Here is a 15,867-nt window from a genome sequence, read left to right as displayed (position 1 = left end):
AAAGTCAGTCAAACGTGAGAGATTAGGGCTTTTACAGATTGTTTCTGAACACACGCACATCCCTGCACATGTATATGTTCTTCTAGATCCCCATAAATACTTGGGATCTTTTCGATGTCTCCTATGGACATCTAGTTCCCAGCTTTTCCTTATAAGTTTTTTACTCAGCTTCTTGTTTACCTCAACTGTTGTTATGACATAAGGCATGTTGAACAAGTGTCTCTAATTGTTTTTGATAAACATCCCTGGGGAAATATTTGTTCATCATGCCCTAGCTCTAAGTCAAGTCAAATAAAGACAAGCCCTGTGATTTAAATTGTCGATATAAGTAATATAAACAATAAGATCAGATAATGATAGTTCTATGGGGATGGGACTTTGGAGGAGCTTCAAACTCTGATCCCTCTGATGGCTTCTGAGTTGCTGGATCTCATGGCTACTGTGGTGAGAGTGAGGCTGTTGGCTTTCAAGGCCACATGGATAGCAGGAGGGAAGATGGGAATAGAGCAAATCAAAATGCCACAACATTTTCTGTTCTTATGAAGGGTCAGCCATTAATTTGTTGTTTTTGTGTTTGTGTTTTGTTTTTGTTTTTGAGTAAACACTCCTTGGATTATTGCAAGTCTTTGGTTAATTTCCGGAATTCTGGAAAAGGTGACTTTAACATTTTTTCTTATTGTTTATATTACTTACATCGACAAGCAGATTTTTGAAGATCTTTTCTGTACAATTTCTGTTGACATCATCTATAACTAGTATTTAAAATTATGTAGCTATCAAAAGATTTCATAGCATAAAGGTAATTAAATGAATTTTAGGGTATTTGGAAAGTTATTGCTGTACATTGTTTTCATTATTTTTTAACCCATTTCCCATTTAGAAAATAAAGTACAGCTCACTGCCAGCATTAATGTAATTTTACATAAGCATGCTATTTGAGGCTGAAGCAAATCTAACTGGTTTTCAATGTGAAAATAAAATATAAAAACTGTTTTTAGAGTTATTTCTAAACAGAACTTATCTCTAAACTTAATGTAACAGAAATGTATACATAAATTAGATTCATCAAATGAATCTTTGGCTAACAACTGTTTGAGAATGATGTTAATTAACATCACAAGTAGGAATACTACATTTTCTAGAATTTGATATTTTCATCAATTGAGAATTACTATATTTTGTAAGTGGAAATATCACTATTAAAAACAGAATGTATAAATAGAATGATGTCATTTGTTTCTAAAGACTATTGATATACTAGTGATGCAAAAATAATAATAAAAGTGAGATATTTCTTGGCAAACTTTGGAGGTAAGATTAGGACTGTAATCCTTGAGTTATCTCGGGGCAATTGGGAAAATGTTTAATGTTGACTGAAACACAAAGTCAATTATAGATGGATGTTTTAAGTAAATCGTCCCTAGATAATAACTCACAAGAAATCATTTTAACACAAGTCATCATTATTTAGGTAAAAGTCAGGACTATATGTAACTGATATAATGATTTTTTTATATCTTTGATCAGCTGAACTTGGTAGCAGGCTTTTTTAAATATGTCAGTAGCTACAACAGTACAAAGAGCAAACATTTAATAAAATATTTATTAAAAACTTACCATGTACATAGCATTGTACAAATGTTGGGGTTGAAGGAAAGCAGAGATACAAACATGAATGTGGGTTCTTGCCTTCAGTAGAGCTCACAGTCTAGTAGGGGAGAGAGACTTGTAACAAATGAGAGAGGGAGTGAAGCAGGAGAAGTAGAGGGGAGAGAATCCTGAGTGTAGAGAGCTTTACTCAGTATTCTTGACCCCACTGTGGTCTTTCACACCTTAATGCCCTTTTTTATGCTATTCCATCTAGCCATTATGTTTTCTACAATTTTCTTATCCTTTCCCTGATGAACCCTCAAAGCCAGCTCAAATTTTACTTTCTTCACTTCAGATAACAGAATTACTTATTTCCTTCTTGGTATTCCCTTAGCACTTATAAACAATTTTGTGAAGGAATATTACACTGTTCTGTAACTATTTGTTTACATGTTTGTCTCACCTAATAGAATGTGAGCACCTTATAGAGACTTGTCATATTTGTTTTAGAACCCTCAGTACTTGGAGCAGTACTAGGCATGTATTATGCAGAGAAAGAGTGAAAAAATAGAACTTTTTGGCCTCATTCTTGTTTTTTGAGATAGGCTTGTAATGATAGGAGCTTTCCTCTTAATACCACTTTTACTGTGTCTCAGAAGTTTTGATCCAATAAGGGCCTAATATCCAAAATATACAAAAAATTCATACAACTCAATAACAACAAAAAAACAATCCAATTTAAAAATGGGTAGAGGATGTGAACAGATACTTCTCCCAAGAAGACATACAAATGGCCAACAAACATAAAAAGAATGCACAACCTCACTAGCTATTAAGGAAATGAAAAATTAAAACCACAATGAGATACCATCTCACAGCTGTCGGAATGGCTATAATCAACAGGACAAGTAATAACAAGTGATGGGGAGGATATGGAGAAAAAGCAACTTTCATACACTGCTGGTAGGACTGCGAATTGGTACAACCACCATGGAAAACAGTATGGAGTTTCCTCAAAAAAAACTAAGAATTGATCTACCATATGATCCAGCCATCCCTCTACTGCGTATTTACCCAAAAGACTTGAACACATTTATCCAAAAAGATATTTGCACACCAGTGTTCATAGTAGCATTATTCACCGTGGCCAGGACATGGAAGCAACTGAAGTGTCCTACAATAAATGATAGGATAAAGAAGCAATGGTACATATATGCAATGGACTATTACTCAGCCATAAGAAGAGATGAAATATTGTCATTTGCGACAACATGGATGGACTTTGAGATAATCGTGCTAAGCAAAATAAGCCAGACAGAAAAAGTTGAAAACCGCATATCAGTCATATGTGGGATATAAATCTAAAAGCAACAAACAAACATGACAAACAGAGACTCATAGACATGGACAGTGGACTAGTGGTTCAGAGAGAAGTGGGGGACAGGGGAAGTAGATGGAATAAAAAGGGGTCAAATATGTGGTGACTGAAATCTAACTATGGGTGGTGAGCACACAATATATATATATATGACTTACTGTTGAATTGTGCACTTGAAACTTATTGGATTTTGTTAATCGATGTCACCATAGTAAAAAAAGTAATTAAAAAAAATAAATATGGCAAGTGCGGATTGAGATGTGCTGCATCTCCATTTAATGACACAGTTTGAAAATAAAAATTATCTCATTAAAAAATAGAACTTTTTAACTTAAAGATCCAAATTGGCACAGTGATTTTATAATTTGGAAGGGTAGCTTTTGGATGTCCTCTGAGTGATAATGTTTGGATAAGATAAGAATGCAAGCCCAAGAGAATACTTGTTTGACATCATTTTTCAACAGTATAGTTGATGAGGAAGCAACCTACCAAGTCTGGAAGTATGAAAACAGGTTAGATGGACAACTGGCATAGAACTTTACAGTTTATAAATAGCTTTCACATCTGTTTTGTACTTAATCTTTGCAAACTCTTATGAAGTAGGTGCCATCATTGTTCTCAATTTACAAATGAGGAAACTATGGGAGGTATTATAAATTGTCCAAGCTCACACAATTAGAATCACAGCAGAACTGAGACTAGCACTTGAGTTTCCTGACTCTCATTCTACTACAGCTGTTGCTGCTTATTATTAAGTGATTCATACCTCTCTCTGCTGTAACCAATAGCAATAATATCTTACATTTATACGATTTTACAGTTTATAATATGCTTTCAACCTACATGTTGTTGTTTGATCCTTACACCACTCCTCTCAGCAACAGATAAGAGTATCCCCATTTTTTAGATGAGAAAACAGACTCATAGGTGAGATGACTGCATAAAGTCACACAGCTCTTGTAAATGGTAGAAGGAAGATTTGAACCCATATGTCTTGACTCCAATTCCAAATGCAGAAGGCTTTTCACTATATTTGTCTCCCTTAGTCCTGTTTGGAACCTTCAAGGCTCGCCAACATCCTGGGCTCATGGAATTCCCAGGAAAATGCCTATGGCATAACAAGGTTGACATATTATTTAATATAACATATCACATTATCAAGCATTCCTTATTCTGAAATCCTCTGAAATATTTTTAACTCTTTCTTATGAACTTCACTGGCTGCAGAAGTGCAGTGCTGCTGACTTAGAATAGAGCAGCTGTTATAAAAACAACAACACATAACTGTCTGAGGAAATGAAAACAATGTGTTGGTTTAAAAAAGGAGAATTAAGACTTATGAGACTCTAATAACCTCTAACACTGTTCTACTTCCCCTTTCCCTTCTATTTCCATTTGTCTCCCAATACAGTTTGGATTTCTTTTTGGAAATTTTGGGGCTAAGCAGACTGAAGCTGATGGCATTATAGCTGCGATACTGCAGCTACCCCTCAAAATCGTCCTGATCATTGAGTTTTTTTCTTATTTTAGTCTAATAATTTAATATGAAGAAATAAAATAAGGTATAATCTATTCCACTCATTATTCAAAGCAATAAAATTGGAAAGAATCAAGAAAGATCATGTTCAGAATTAACTGAATAGATGCTTAAGATATGTTCCTCGCTGTTAAAGTCATAAAACAGCATTATTTTTTTTTCAATTTACTGGAAGCATAGAATGACATAGCCACATTTTCCTATAGCTTTTGACCAAAAGAGTCTTAGGGGCGGGAGTGTGTGGCACAGAGAGGAAAAGAGAGAATGGAGAGGATGGCGAGAAAAGGGGAGAGTGGACAAGAGAGCAAAAAAGAGATAAGACACTTCAGAAATGAGTTGAAAAGTGGGTGTGTTCTCTAGAGAAGCCACCTTAATAACAGTTCCTCAGCCATCCCTAGTGACCAGAGAACACACATTCACTACACAGTTGCTCTAACAGAGATCATCTCTGTAGTGTATGATGTAGCTTTCCCACATGAATTTCAAGTGATTTTTCTCCAGATCTTCTTTATATAGCAAAAAGAAACGAGTAAATATATAACCTACAGCTTTCTTGTACTTCTGGAACATTGAGCAGTAGAAATGTTTGTTTGTTTGTTTGTTTGTTTGTTTGTTTGTTTGTTTGTTTTGGTATGGCAGATTGAATCCAATATAAATTAAGGTTATATTTACCAGTGTGGTTTTAATTAGTTTGAACAATGGAGTGTATGCAATATGAAGTGTTTTAGATATGCTATGGATATAATCCTTCCTAAGGGATAAATGGTGATAGAAGGTAGCAGGAAAACGAACCCCAGTTCAAAACCTAAGAATAGGTCTTGAAATTAAATTATTGTGTGTCTATTGTATTTGAAATCCTAGAAAGATGAATGAATGATGAAAATCAACAGACTATTATTTTCCTATAAACATGTTGTCTAAAGCTTTAACATTTGATATGGGAGCATGGGACAAGAATTGAGGACATCTAATTATACAAAGATGTGAAACAAAATCCTAAAATTTAAATAAGCTCAGTTGTGCTTAATTATGGTGGTGACAATTTTTGCTGTGACATGCATCATATTGAAAATGCATTGAAGATAATGAAATTTAAAAAAGAAAAAGAGAAAGCCAAATTTGTTTTAAAGGGTTGTGTAAAAATTGACAGGTAGACGAGCTTGTCTAAAACACTTCATACTGTATACACTCCATTGTTCAAACTAGGCTTTTTTGAATACTTCCAATGATTTTGGCTCAGTAGACATGGCCAGATTTTTTTGCCTCTGTACAGGGCATTGTATGCAGGGGTCCCCAAACCCTGGGCCAACACCAGTTTTTGGCCAGTTAGGAACCAGGCCTCACAGCAGGAGGTTAACAGTGGATGAGCAAACAAAGCTTCATCTGTATTTGCAGCTTTTCCCCAGTGCTAGCATCACAGCCTCAGCTCCACTTCAGATCATCAGACATTAGATTCTCATATGAGCACTGGTCCCTGGTGCCAAAAAGGTTAGAGACCACTGTTGTACAGCATATTTTGGCTCCAACCAAAAGATAGAGTGGCTGAAAGGATAAGAAAACAAGACCCCTACATATAAAAAGGAAGGGGATGGGAAAATATATTGCTCTGATGGCCCTAGAAGGTATTTAAGTCAGACAGAGAAAGATAAACACTCTATGATTTCACTTATTTGCAGAATCTAAGGAATAAAAAGAACAAACTAATCAAGAACAGACTCACAAATATAGTGGACAATTTGGTGACTGAGAGAATGGGTGAAGGGCTAAAGAAGTACAAATTAGTAGCTGATGGATTGTCATGGGGATGGGGAGCACGGCGTAGGGAATGCAGTTAGCATGAATATGTTGGCTAGGTGGAGGGTCAGGGAAGGGAGGGTGCAATTTGGGTGATCGTTTTATGAACTATATAGATGTGTATCCAATGTATTGTATATTTGAAACTAAATTAAAAAAAATAAAATAAAATAAAAATAAAAAAGACATTGGGAAAAAGAAAAAGAAAAAATGAAATGGAGTTTGTAGTAGAACCTGAAGATTAATCTTGGTAAATCGTTCTGTGCAAATGCAAAATGAATGAATTCTATGTCCTAATAGAAAGATGGAGGAGGGATGGAAGAAGAAAGTACACTAAGCAGACTAAATGTTAAGAAGAATAATTTGTGTGTGTGTGTGTGTGTGTGTAAATTTTTGAGGTCACTATTGGCAGCTTTTGCCTGCAAATGCTTCTCTGCTTTTTTAGATTTAAATGCAAGTTTGTAATCATGTGCTTAATCATATTCTTAAGCAAATTATAGGCAAGCTCTGTACATATAGCATGAGGCTTTCTGTTAACAAAGCTCTTAAAACAAATTACATCTACTCTTATAATTTCATCTGACTAATGTGATTTTCCAAAGTATGCCAGTATGCAATGCATTTGTGATTTTTTTCAATCAATAACAATGAAAGATAAGAAACCCTTTTCAACACCTGTCATAGGTAGCTGCTAGAACATCATCTTTGAAACTTTTTCCATACTCACTTCCTTTTTGGGCAAAAGTAACTATTTTCTTTTAGCCATCCTAAATGCTTTTATTTATCCCTAGAAGCTCATCAGTAATATTAGGCATGAGGTATTGACTAAGGGAAAATATCATATTAATCTTCATATATCTATAATTTTAAAATCTTTTTCCTGCCCAGCAAATTGTTACTCTTTCCTCTAAGCCTCAACTGATAAATCCCTATACTTTTTAAAATTATACTTAGCATACAATATTATATTAATTTCAAGTATACAACATAGTGATTCGAAATTTATATATATATATATAAATTTATATATATATACATGTAAGGTGTGTGTATATATATATAGTTCATATATATATATGATATAGATATATATATATCTATATAGTTCATATAGATATATATATATATACACTTTACGATGTGATCACCACACTAAGTCTAGTAACTGGTTATCTGTCACTCTGCAAAGTTATCACAATATTGACTATATTCCCTTTCACCTTCATCCATGCTCCCACTCTCCTCCTTTCTGGCAACCATCAATTTATTCTTTGTTTCTATGAGTCTATTTTTGTTTGTCTTGCGCGTTCATTTGTTTTTGGTTTTTTTTTTTTTGATTGCACATATAAGTGGAATCATGCGATATTTGTCTTTCTCTGTCTCTTAAACACTTGTCACAGATTATAATTGTGAATTATATACGTATTTGATTACTATCTGTCTCCACTCATCACGACCACCACTCTAAACACTTTGAAATCAGAGTTCATGTCTGTTTTTATACCCCCAGCCCCTAATATGTTTCCTGGCACATAGTTGGCTCTAAGTAAATATTAATTATTTACATAATTAATAAGTTGAAAAATGACTTCGAATAGTATATCCTTCTCGAATCCTTTCCTAATCTCTTCAACCACCACCCTCGTCTACAACTCCACTGACAGAATTGAACATTTCCTCTTCTATATGTCAATGGAAATTTCCAATTGACTTGAGGGACCAACTAACCATACATCTGGCTTACCTGGGACATCCCTGGTTTATGCCTGTTTTCTGACATAGCAATTAATAATGCTCTTTTTGGACTATAACTGAGATGGTCACCCTGTACAGAATTGTGTTTCAGCACTTTCTAGTGCCACTTCTAGCCAATTTTTTATTAGTTTGTGAGTTCTCTGAGGATAAGATCAGTTCTGGTTTCTCTTCCTAGACCTGGGACTTATCACAATGTCTGGCACTCAGTGACTGTTCTTTTGAATAAAAAGACATTCCTGCTATCTTTGGCTCAAGAAGTTTGCATTGTAAAACAAAACCAATCAAAACAAACACACACAAAAAAAAAACCACATGACACCTACACACTTACATAGGTCCTAGAAAAACAACCAACATTTTTTTAAGAATCTCATTGCTAAAGGATTTGAATGGTAAATCGAAGTTTATGTCTGCCAATTTATTTATTTCTCTTCTGCTTTTGGTTATTGAGTATGAAGATTTTACAATAATAACTACTAATTTTAATGAGGGTTTCCTATGTTATGGGATTTTCTCTGAGTTTAAATTTGATATTGTATGTCTATGTGAACATGCTAAAGGTACTCACACAAATGCTAATTTGGACAGAGCAAAAATCAGGTAGTAGAGAAGGAGAAAAACATTCTATAGTCCACTAGCTAAGAGCGGTCAAACGTGTCTTTTACAGAACCTCTCATTTGCCAAGAAAATATGCATATAATCTTATAAACAGTTGTTTTTAAGTGACTTTGGAGCTTTGAATAAATAAATGCAAGTGTTGGAAATCTCAATGTCCTCGAAATTATTTTGAAGAGAATAAAATGTAAGGTAGATGGTAAATGTGGAACTTATAAAGGAAATAGTCTTAAAATTTGAATAACAAAGATTAATGGGGAAGCAAAAGTGAAATGGGTGTCTATGTGTTGGCTAAAATCATTAAGAGAAAATTCTGAAGTCACAAGTGGTAGTATAATGATTAAAGAAGTTATTGCATGCTGTCTGAAAGTTAGTTCTGAGTCATCAATTCTGTGTGCATATGATGTTTCCAAATGTGACTCTTCTAAGTAAGCATGCAGTTATCCATATTATTCTTAGATAAAGCTATTGGCAGTTTTTCTTGTTGCTTGTAAAATAGGATTGATGTGCAACTGGAAAACCTTAGTACACTGGTTACGCAGATAGTCTGATTTTAGATTAGTAAGCACAATTGCTATCTGAAGAGCTTATCAGTGCTCACAGGTCTACAGCCTTGCCTCACAGTCTTTTTTTTTAAACCAAACCCCGTGTAGTGTCTGTTGCACACTTTACATGTATTGAGAAACTACCATGTTCTCTTGATTTTTCTAAGCACTTTAGTTATTCATTGTAATCCTTACTCTGTGAAGTAACTATCAATATCCTCATTTTACATTTGAGGAAACTTAGGCTCAAACTGAAGGAAACACTTTGGCTTGGTTAGAACATGCAGGAACAGATGAGGTAGGTAAGAGAAGAAGTTTAGAAGTAAAATTGTCCCTGATTATCTTCTGTAATTAATATTCTTCTTAAAATGTTCTGATTTCTCATGCAAGTTGAGTTGATTTTTTCTTTTGTTTTATGATACAGTAAATGCAATTACAATAAATAAAAGAGGCTCCAGATACAATTCGTAAGTGTGCACAAAATGCTTTTCTTATCCGGAGCACACCTCTCTATTTGTTACCCTTTTAGCCTACTTCAATTGCTTGAAAGCAATTTTAATGGTTTTCCAATTTTTCCAGTAGATGAGGTCCCTGATATTTTGCAAAGAGTAGTGCTATAGAGATTGTGCTCTTTGGGAGTGGAGCTCAGCTTTAGCAAGATATATCTGGTGTGAGATCTGAAAAATTTACCTGGCAGAAAGTAAGAGTCATTTCAAAGATCTATATATTCCTGCAGCTGGTTGAAATGCCATGTTTCTCTTTCTCAAAGTAGTGATAAACAGTTAACTTTAGTTGTGATTTTGTGTGTCGGGGTGGGGGGGGGAGGGAATTACAGTATTATTGCCACCAAAAAAAGTCTTATGTCTACAACTATTAGAGAATTAGAGAGTCTCTATATTTTTAATGTAAGGTGAGTCCAACCATTTTGAGCAGGAATATAGAATGTCAGGCCACGTGTAGTTTCTTAGGAAGAAACTTCTATATTCTAAAATGCTTTTTTAGAATTTTATTAAATATGATTGTGGTATATGTGTTCATTTATAGGAACTGGTAACATCTAAACATAGCCAAACCAAACAGATAAACTCTAGCACCATCACTACCACCACATCTTACCACAAAGAAATGCCACTGAATGTGGATTCCAAGCAGACTAAAAAGAAAAAGAGATGATTAGGTCTTAGATCCACTGAACGGGATGACAGCCACAGCTGAAGTGGAGACACCAAAAATGAAGAAGAGTGCCTCCAAGGAAGAGAAGCAGCAGCCTAAGCAGAGCAGCGTGGAGCAGGTCAATGCTGATTCTGAAGAGTGGATGAGCTCTGAGAGCAACCCTGAACAGATAAACCTTAAGAGCGGCAACAACAAGGACAATAGCTGCCAACTTGGGGATGTTCAGTTGAGGAAAAAGGAGATCCCCTCCAAGCCACACCGCCAGCTCTGTAGATCACCATGCCTAGATTGTCCAAGCTTCTCGCAGAGCAGCATTCTACAGGATGGGAAGCTTGACCTGGAAAAGGAATACCAAGCCAAGATGGATTTTGCTCTAAAGCTGGGCTATGCAGAGGAACAGATTCAATCAGTGCTGAACAAGCTGGGCCCAGAATCACTTATTAATGATGTATTGGCAGAGCTTGTCAGACTTGGGAACAAAGGTGATTCGGAAGGGCAGGTAAACTTGAGTCTGTTAGTACCTCGGGGGCCCAACTCCAGAGAGATTGCAAGCCCTGAACTGTCTCTTGAAGATGAAATAGATAACAGTGACAATTTGAGGCCAGTTGTTATCGATGGAAGTAATGTGGCAATGAGGTAAGACTGGCATACTTTCTTTCTCTTTCTTTTATTTTTGAGGGTTTTTTAAAAAATTTTATTTTTCAATTAGAGTTGACATTCAATATTATTTTATTTTACTTTCAGGTGTACAGCATAATGTTTAGACATATAATTTATGAAGCAATCCCCCCTATTAGGCTAGTATTCACCTGGCACTATACATAGTTATTACAGTATTAGTGACTATATTTCCTATGTTATAATTCACATCCCTGTAAATATTTTGTAGCTACCAATTTGTACTTCTTAATCACTTCTCCTTTTTCATTCAGCTTCCCCAACCCCCCTCCCATTTGGAAACTATCATTTTGTTTTCTGTATGAGTCTGTTTTCGTTTTGTTTGTTCACTTATTTTGTTCTTTAGATTCCATATATAAGTGAAATCATATGGTATTTGTCTTTCTCTGTCTAATTTTTTCACTTAGCATAATAACTTCTAGGCCCTCCATGCCATTGAAAATGGTAAGATTTCATGTTTTTAATAGCTGAGTAGTATTCCATTGTATATAAGTACCATAACTTCTTTATCCAATCATCTATTGATGAGCAGTTAGGTTGCTTCCATATCTTGGCTATTGTGAATAGTGCTGCTGTGAACATAGGGATGCATAGATCTTTACAAACTAGTGTTTTGATTTTCTTTGAACAAATACCCAGAATTGCAATTGCTGGGTCAAAATGTAGTTCTATTTTTAATTTTTTGAGGAACCTCCAAAATGTTTTCCAGTGTGGCTGTACCAATTCACAATCCCATCAACAGTGTATGAGAGTTCCTTTATCTCCACATCCTCATCAACATTTGTTGTTTGCTGATTTATTGATGGTAGCCATCCTGAAAGATGTGAAATGATATTACATTGTGTCTTTAATTTGCATTTCTCTGATGATTAGTGACTTTGAGCATCTTTACATATTTCAATTGGCCATCTGTATATCCTCTTTGGAGAAATATTTATTCAGGTCCTTTGCACATTTTTTAATTAGATTGTTTTTGTTGTTGAATTGTATGAGTTCTTTATAAGTTTTGGATATTAACCCCTTATCTGATGTATCATTGGCAAATATCTTCTCCCATTCAGTAGGTTGTCTTTTCGTTTGTCGATGGTTTCCTTTGCTGTGCAAAAACTCTTACTTTGATGTAGTCTCATTTGTTTATATTTCTTTTGTTTCCCTTGCCCAAGGAAATATATCAGAAAAAAAATACTAATAACAATATCAGAAAGGTTACTGCCTATATTTTCTTCTAGGAGTTTTATGGTTTCAGGTGTTAACATTTAAGTCTTTAATCCATTTTGAGCTTATTCTTGTATATGGTGTAAGAAGGGAGTCCAGATTCATTTTTTTTTGCATGTATCTATGCAATTTTCCCAACATCATTTAGTAAATAGACTGTCTTTACCCCATTGTATATTCTTTCTTCTTTTGTCATAGATTAATTGGCCATATAGGTGTGGGTTTATTTGGGGGCTCTCTATTCTGTTCCATTGATCTGTGTTTCTGTTTTTATGCCAGTGCCATGCTGCTTATCAGGCAACTCAGTGATACCTTCAACTTTGCTCTTCTTTCTCAAGATCGCTGTGGCTATTCAGGGTCTTTTGTGGTTTTATATAAATTTTGGGGTTATTTGTTCTAGTACTGTGAAAAATGTCATTGGTATTTTGATAGAGAGTGTACTGAATCTATAGATTGTTTTGGGTAGTATGGCCATTTTAACAAAGTTAATTCTTCACCAATGAACACCATATATGTGCTCATTTATTTGTATCTTCTCGTATCTTACATGTATTAATGAGACCTCTGAGATTATGTATGAACTCACTCAAAGGGAACAATATAATTGGAGCTAATTTCTCTTATAATTGAGTGAGTATCAGTGAGAAAGTGAGGAATCTAAAGAGAGATCCCCCATCACATTGTCTTAATTAACCTTCTAGAAAAATGATTCTTTTCTTCTGATCAGTCTTGTTTGACAGGTAATATCCAATTTATTGCAATAGAATTGGTGCATATAAGCCAATTTTACCATCCAAGCTGTTTGAATTTACTGTAATTTAGTGTGGTTTATGTATATCAGAGCACCAGATCCCATGCTAAGAGATCAGAATTTCCACAAGCAAGTATACCATTTGTGAGTTTTTAACATGATGAGATATATATATATATATATATATATATATATATATATATATATATATATATATATGTATATGTATATGTATGTATGTATGTATGTATGTATGTATGTATGTATGTATTTTTTTTCTCCTCAATTTATCTGCTAATTTTTCCTCTTCCAATTTCCAATCAAATAAATTCAGTTTGGCTTTTGAGTTTTCTTACAGTGTTTATTCCTACAAGTAATTGTGATAGAATGTCTTCTCTTTTTAAATCATGTCCTAAGTATAAAAGGAATACTTAATTTATGAAGGAATTATGAAATTAAAGAAATAAATCACTTAATACCCTGTCACAGAGAATAACAATTTTTATTAATATTTTGATGTATCTATTTTCTAAGATTATACATAGACTGTTTTCTACAAAATTTCTACATTATATATACTGGTCTGTATCCTTTCTTTTCTCTTTTAGCATTATATCGTGAGCATTTCCCACATCTTAAAATATTCAATAATGTGATTTTTGTTGGTGCATTATATTTAATTAAATGCGATTACTGTTTTCAGTCAGCATTTATGTATGTGTTGTTTTTGCTGTCAACATTTTTTTAAGTTTAATATATGTCCTTACAACTCATCTCCAACTAACCCTCCACATATAAATTTATCTAAACCTCTGGTGTCACCTTTTTTTTTTTTTCATCTGTTGAGAATAGCTGAGTCTTTGAAAAGAAGGTGGTAGTAGAAACAGAAGGAGAAGAGAGAAAATGGAAGTAGTGATAGGAAATAACCAACAAGGCTGCTATAAATTGGGAGTTGTTATTACCCATCTGTGACCTTGAATGAAGGTATGATAATAATGGCAATATTTATAATGATTGAATAAAAAGAATCTGGTTTGCTCTTTTTAGAAATATATGTTTGGCATTATTAAGAAATGAAATGTCTGTTCCGGTCAAGATGGTGGGCTGGGAAAAACGGGGTTTGCCTCTTTCCACAACCGCATTAAAATTACAACCAAATTATAAAACAAATAACTTGGAGAACCACCTGAAAGTCTAGCTGTTCATAATACATACATCTGAGGATATAAAGAAAAAGTCATATCGAGTCCAGTAGAAGGAGCGGAGACACAAAGTGAGCTGGTCCCGCAACAGTGCATGGCGGTTGAACCGCAGGAGGGAGAGTGCAGCTGCACAGGCCCCGCTGAAGAAACAAGAGACCCTAGCCCCACACAGGGGCACCCCAGCCCAAGTTTCAAGTTCCAAGAAGAGGAGTTACTACATCTGACTGTAAAAAACAATAGGGACTCTGGTCATCTGGAAGAGATGGAAAAAAGTCTGAAAACCCAGACATCCTGTTAAAGGGCCCGTGCACAGACTCACTCACTTATAGGCACTCACCATGGGTTTCAGTGGGTCAGCAACTTGGGAAGAGCAAGAGATGTACAGAGAAAGACTGAGTTGTGTGGCACCAGGGCAAAGGTTGGAGGGACAATGCCATTACTCCTTTGTCAAGCCCCATTCCGGGGCAGTTTACAGGTGGGTGCCATCTTGCTTGACTTGAACCCTCACCTCATGCAGCCAGTTCTGAAGCTGCACTGGCTAGGTGGGATCAGCCTACTCCACCCTGTGTCTTCCTGGTGCCCCGCCCCACTTAACTCGCATACCACCCAGAGGCTCTTCCAGCTGTGGAGTCATACAGGCAGCTGGCAGGCAGCCTTAGGCTTTAAGGTGCACTGGTCATTTTGCTAAGCCAACCCAGACCTAGTACTGGGGTAACTGACCTTGGCTTGCAGTATGGTCTGTCCCATTTGCCTCCAGATCCAACATAGGCAGCGACCATCTGCAGGTCACTTTGTAGCTCCTACAAGGTAGCCCCAAGAAATCAAAGGCAGCACAGGAATCCCTCTAAAGAAACAACAAAACCAACACATCTGAAGTCTGGCATCAGAACACAACAGAGCGCCACCTGACTAGCCCCATAAGTGGCACACCCAAAGGGTGGTCTCAACAGGTACTTGAGCCTGCTGGGCAAATCCCACTCTGTGGGGTTAGGTCCCACACAGCAGCTCATACCCTGTGGGTATGGCCAATATCCACAACCAGTCAGCCTGAGAATCAACCCCATTCACTGACATACTAACAGCAATCAAAGTTTAACTATGACAGGAGAACACACACAGCCAACACAAGGAACACACTTAGAGCTCCCTGTGCAGGTGATCTGGGAGAGTGCACCACTGAGACACACAGGACATCTACTACATAAAGCCATCTGGCCAAGGCTGGGAGATATAACAAATATTTCTAATACATAGACATGAACACAGAGAGACAATTAAATGAGAAAACAAAGAAACATGCTGCAATGAAACAACAGGAGAATACTCGAGACAAAAAAAAACTAAATGGAATAGAGACAAGCGACTTACTGGATGGAGACAGAGTTCAAAACATTGGTTATAAGGATGCTCAATGAACACAGGAGGAGAATAGGTGATCTCAGTGAGGACGTTAACAGAGAGATAGTAGCATAAAAAAAGACATAGAAACAATAAAAAGAACCAGTCATAAATGAAGAATACAATGACTGAAATGAAGAATACAGTAAAAGGAATCAACAGTATATTGGATGAAGTGGAAGATCAAATCAGCCAGTTGGAAGACAAGGTAGAAAACAAAATCCAATCAGAACAGC

At 35.6% G+C, this 15,867-nt stretch overlaps 1 protein-coding gene across 16 annotated transcripts in view; it reads left to right on the top strand.

The window, feature by feature from the left end:
• The window catches only part of ZC3H12B (zinc finger CCCH-type containing 12B), a 354,164-nt gene that overhangs the window by 326,061 nt on the left and 12,236 nt on the right, over positions 1 to 15,867 (top strand). For all 16 annotated transcript variants that reach the window (XM_039850267.1, XM_039850258.1, XM_039850259.1 and 13 more), the window contains one exon: positions 10,259 to 11,023. In XM_039850267.1, coding sequence (XP_039706201.1) covers positions 10,413 to 11,023 — 611 coding nt within the window. In that variant the 5' untranslated portion in view covers positions 10,259 to 10,412. The remainder of the gene's footprint in view (positions 1 to 10,258; positions 11,024 to 15,867) is intronic.

The sequence above is a fragment of the Pteropus medius genome, unplaced genomic scaffold (assembly GCF_902729225.1).
Source record: "Pteropus medius unplaced genomic scaffold, Ma_sr-lr_union100, whole genome shotgun sequence".
Taxonomy (NCBI): domain Eukaryota; kingdom Metazoa; phylum Chordata; class Mammalia; order Chiroptera; family Pteropodidae; genus Pteropus; species Pteropus medius.
Note: the sequence above shows the minus strand (reverse complement) of the source record. Positions and strands in the feature narration are given on the sequence as shown.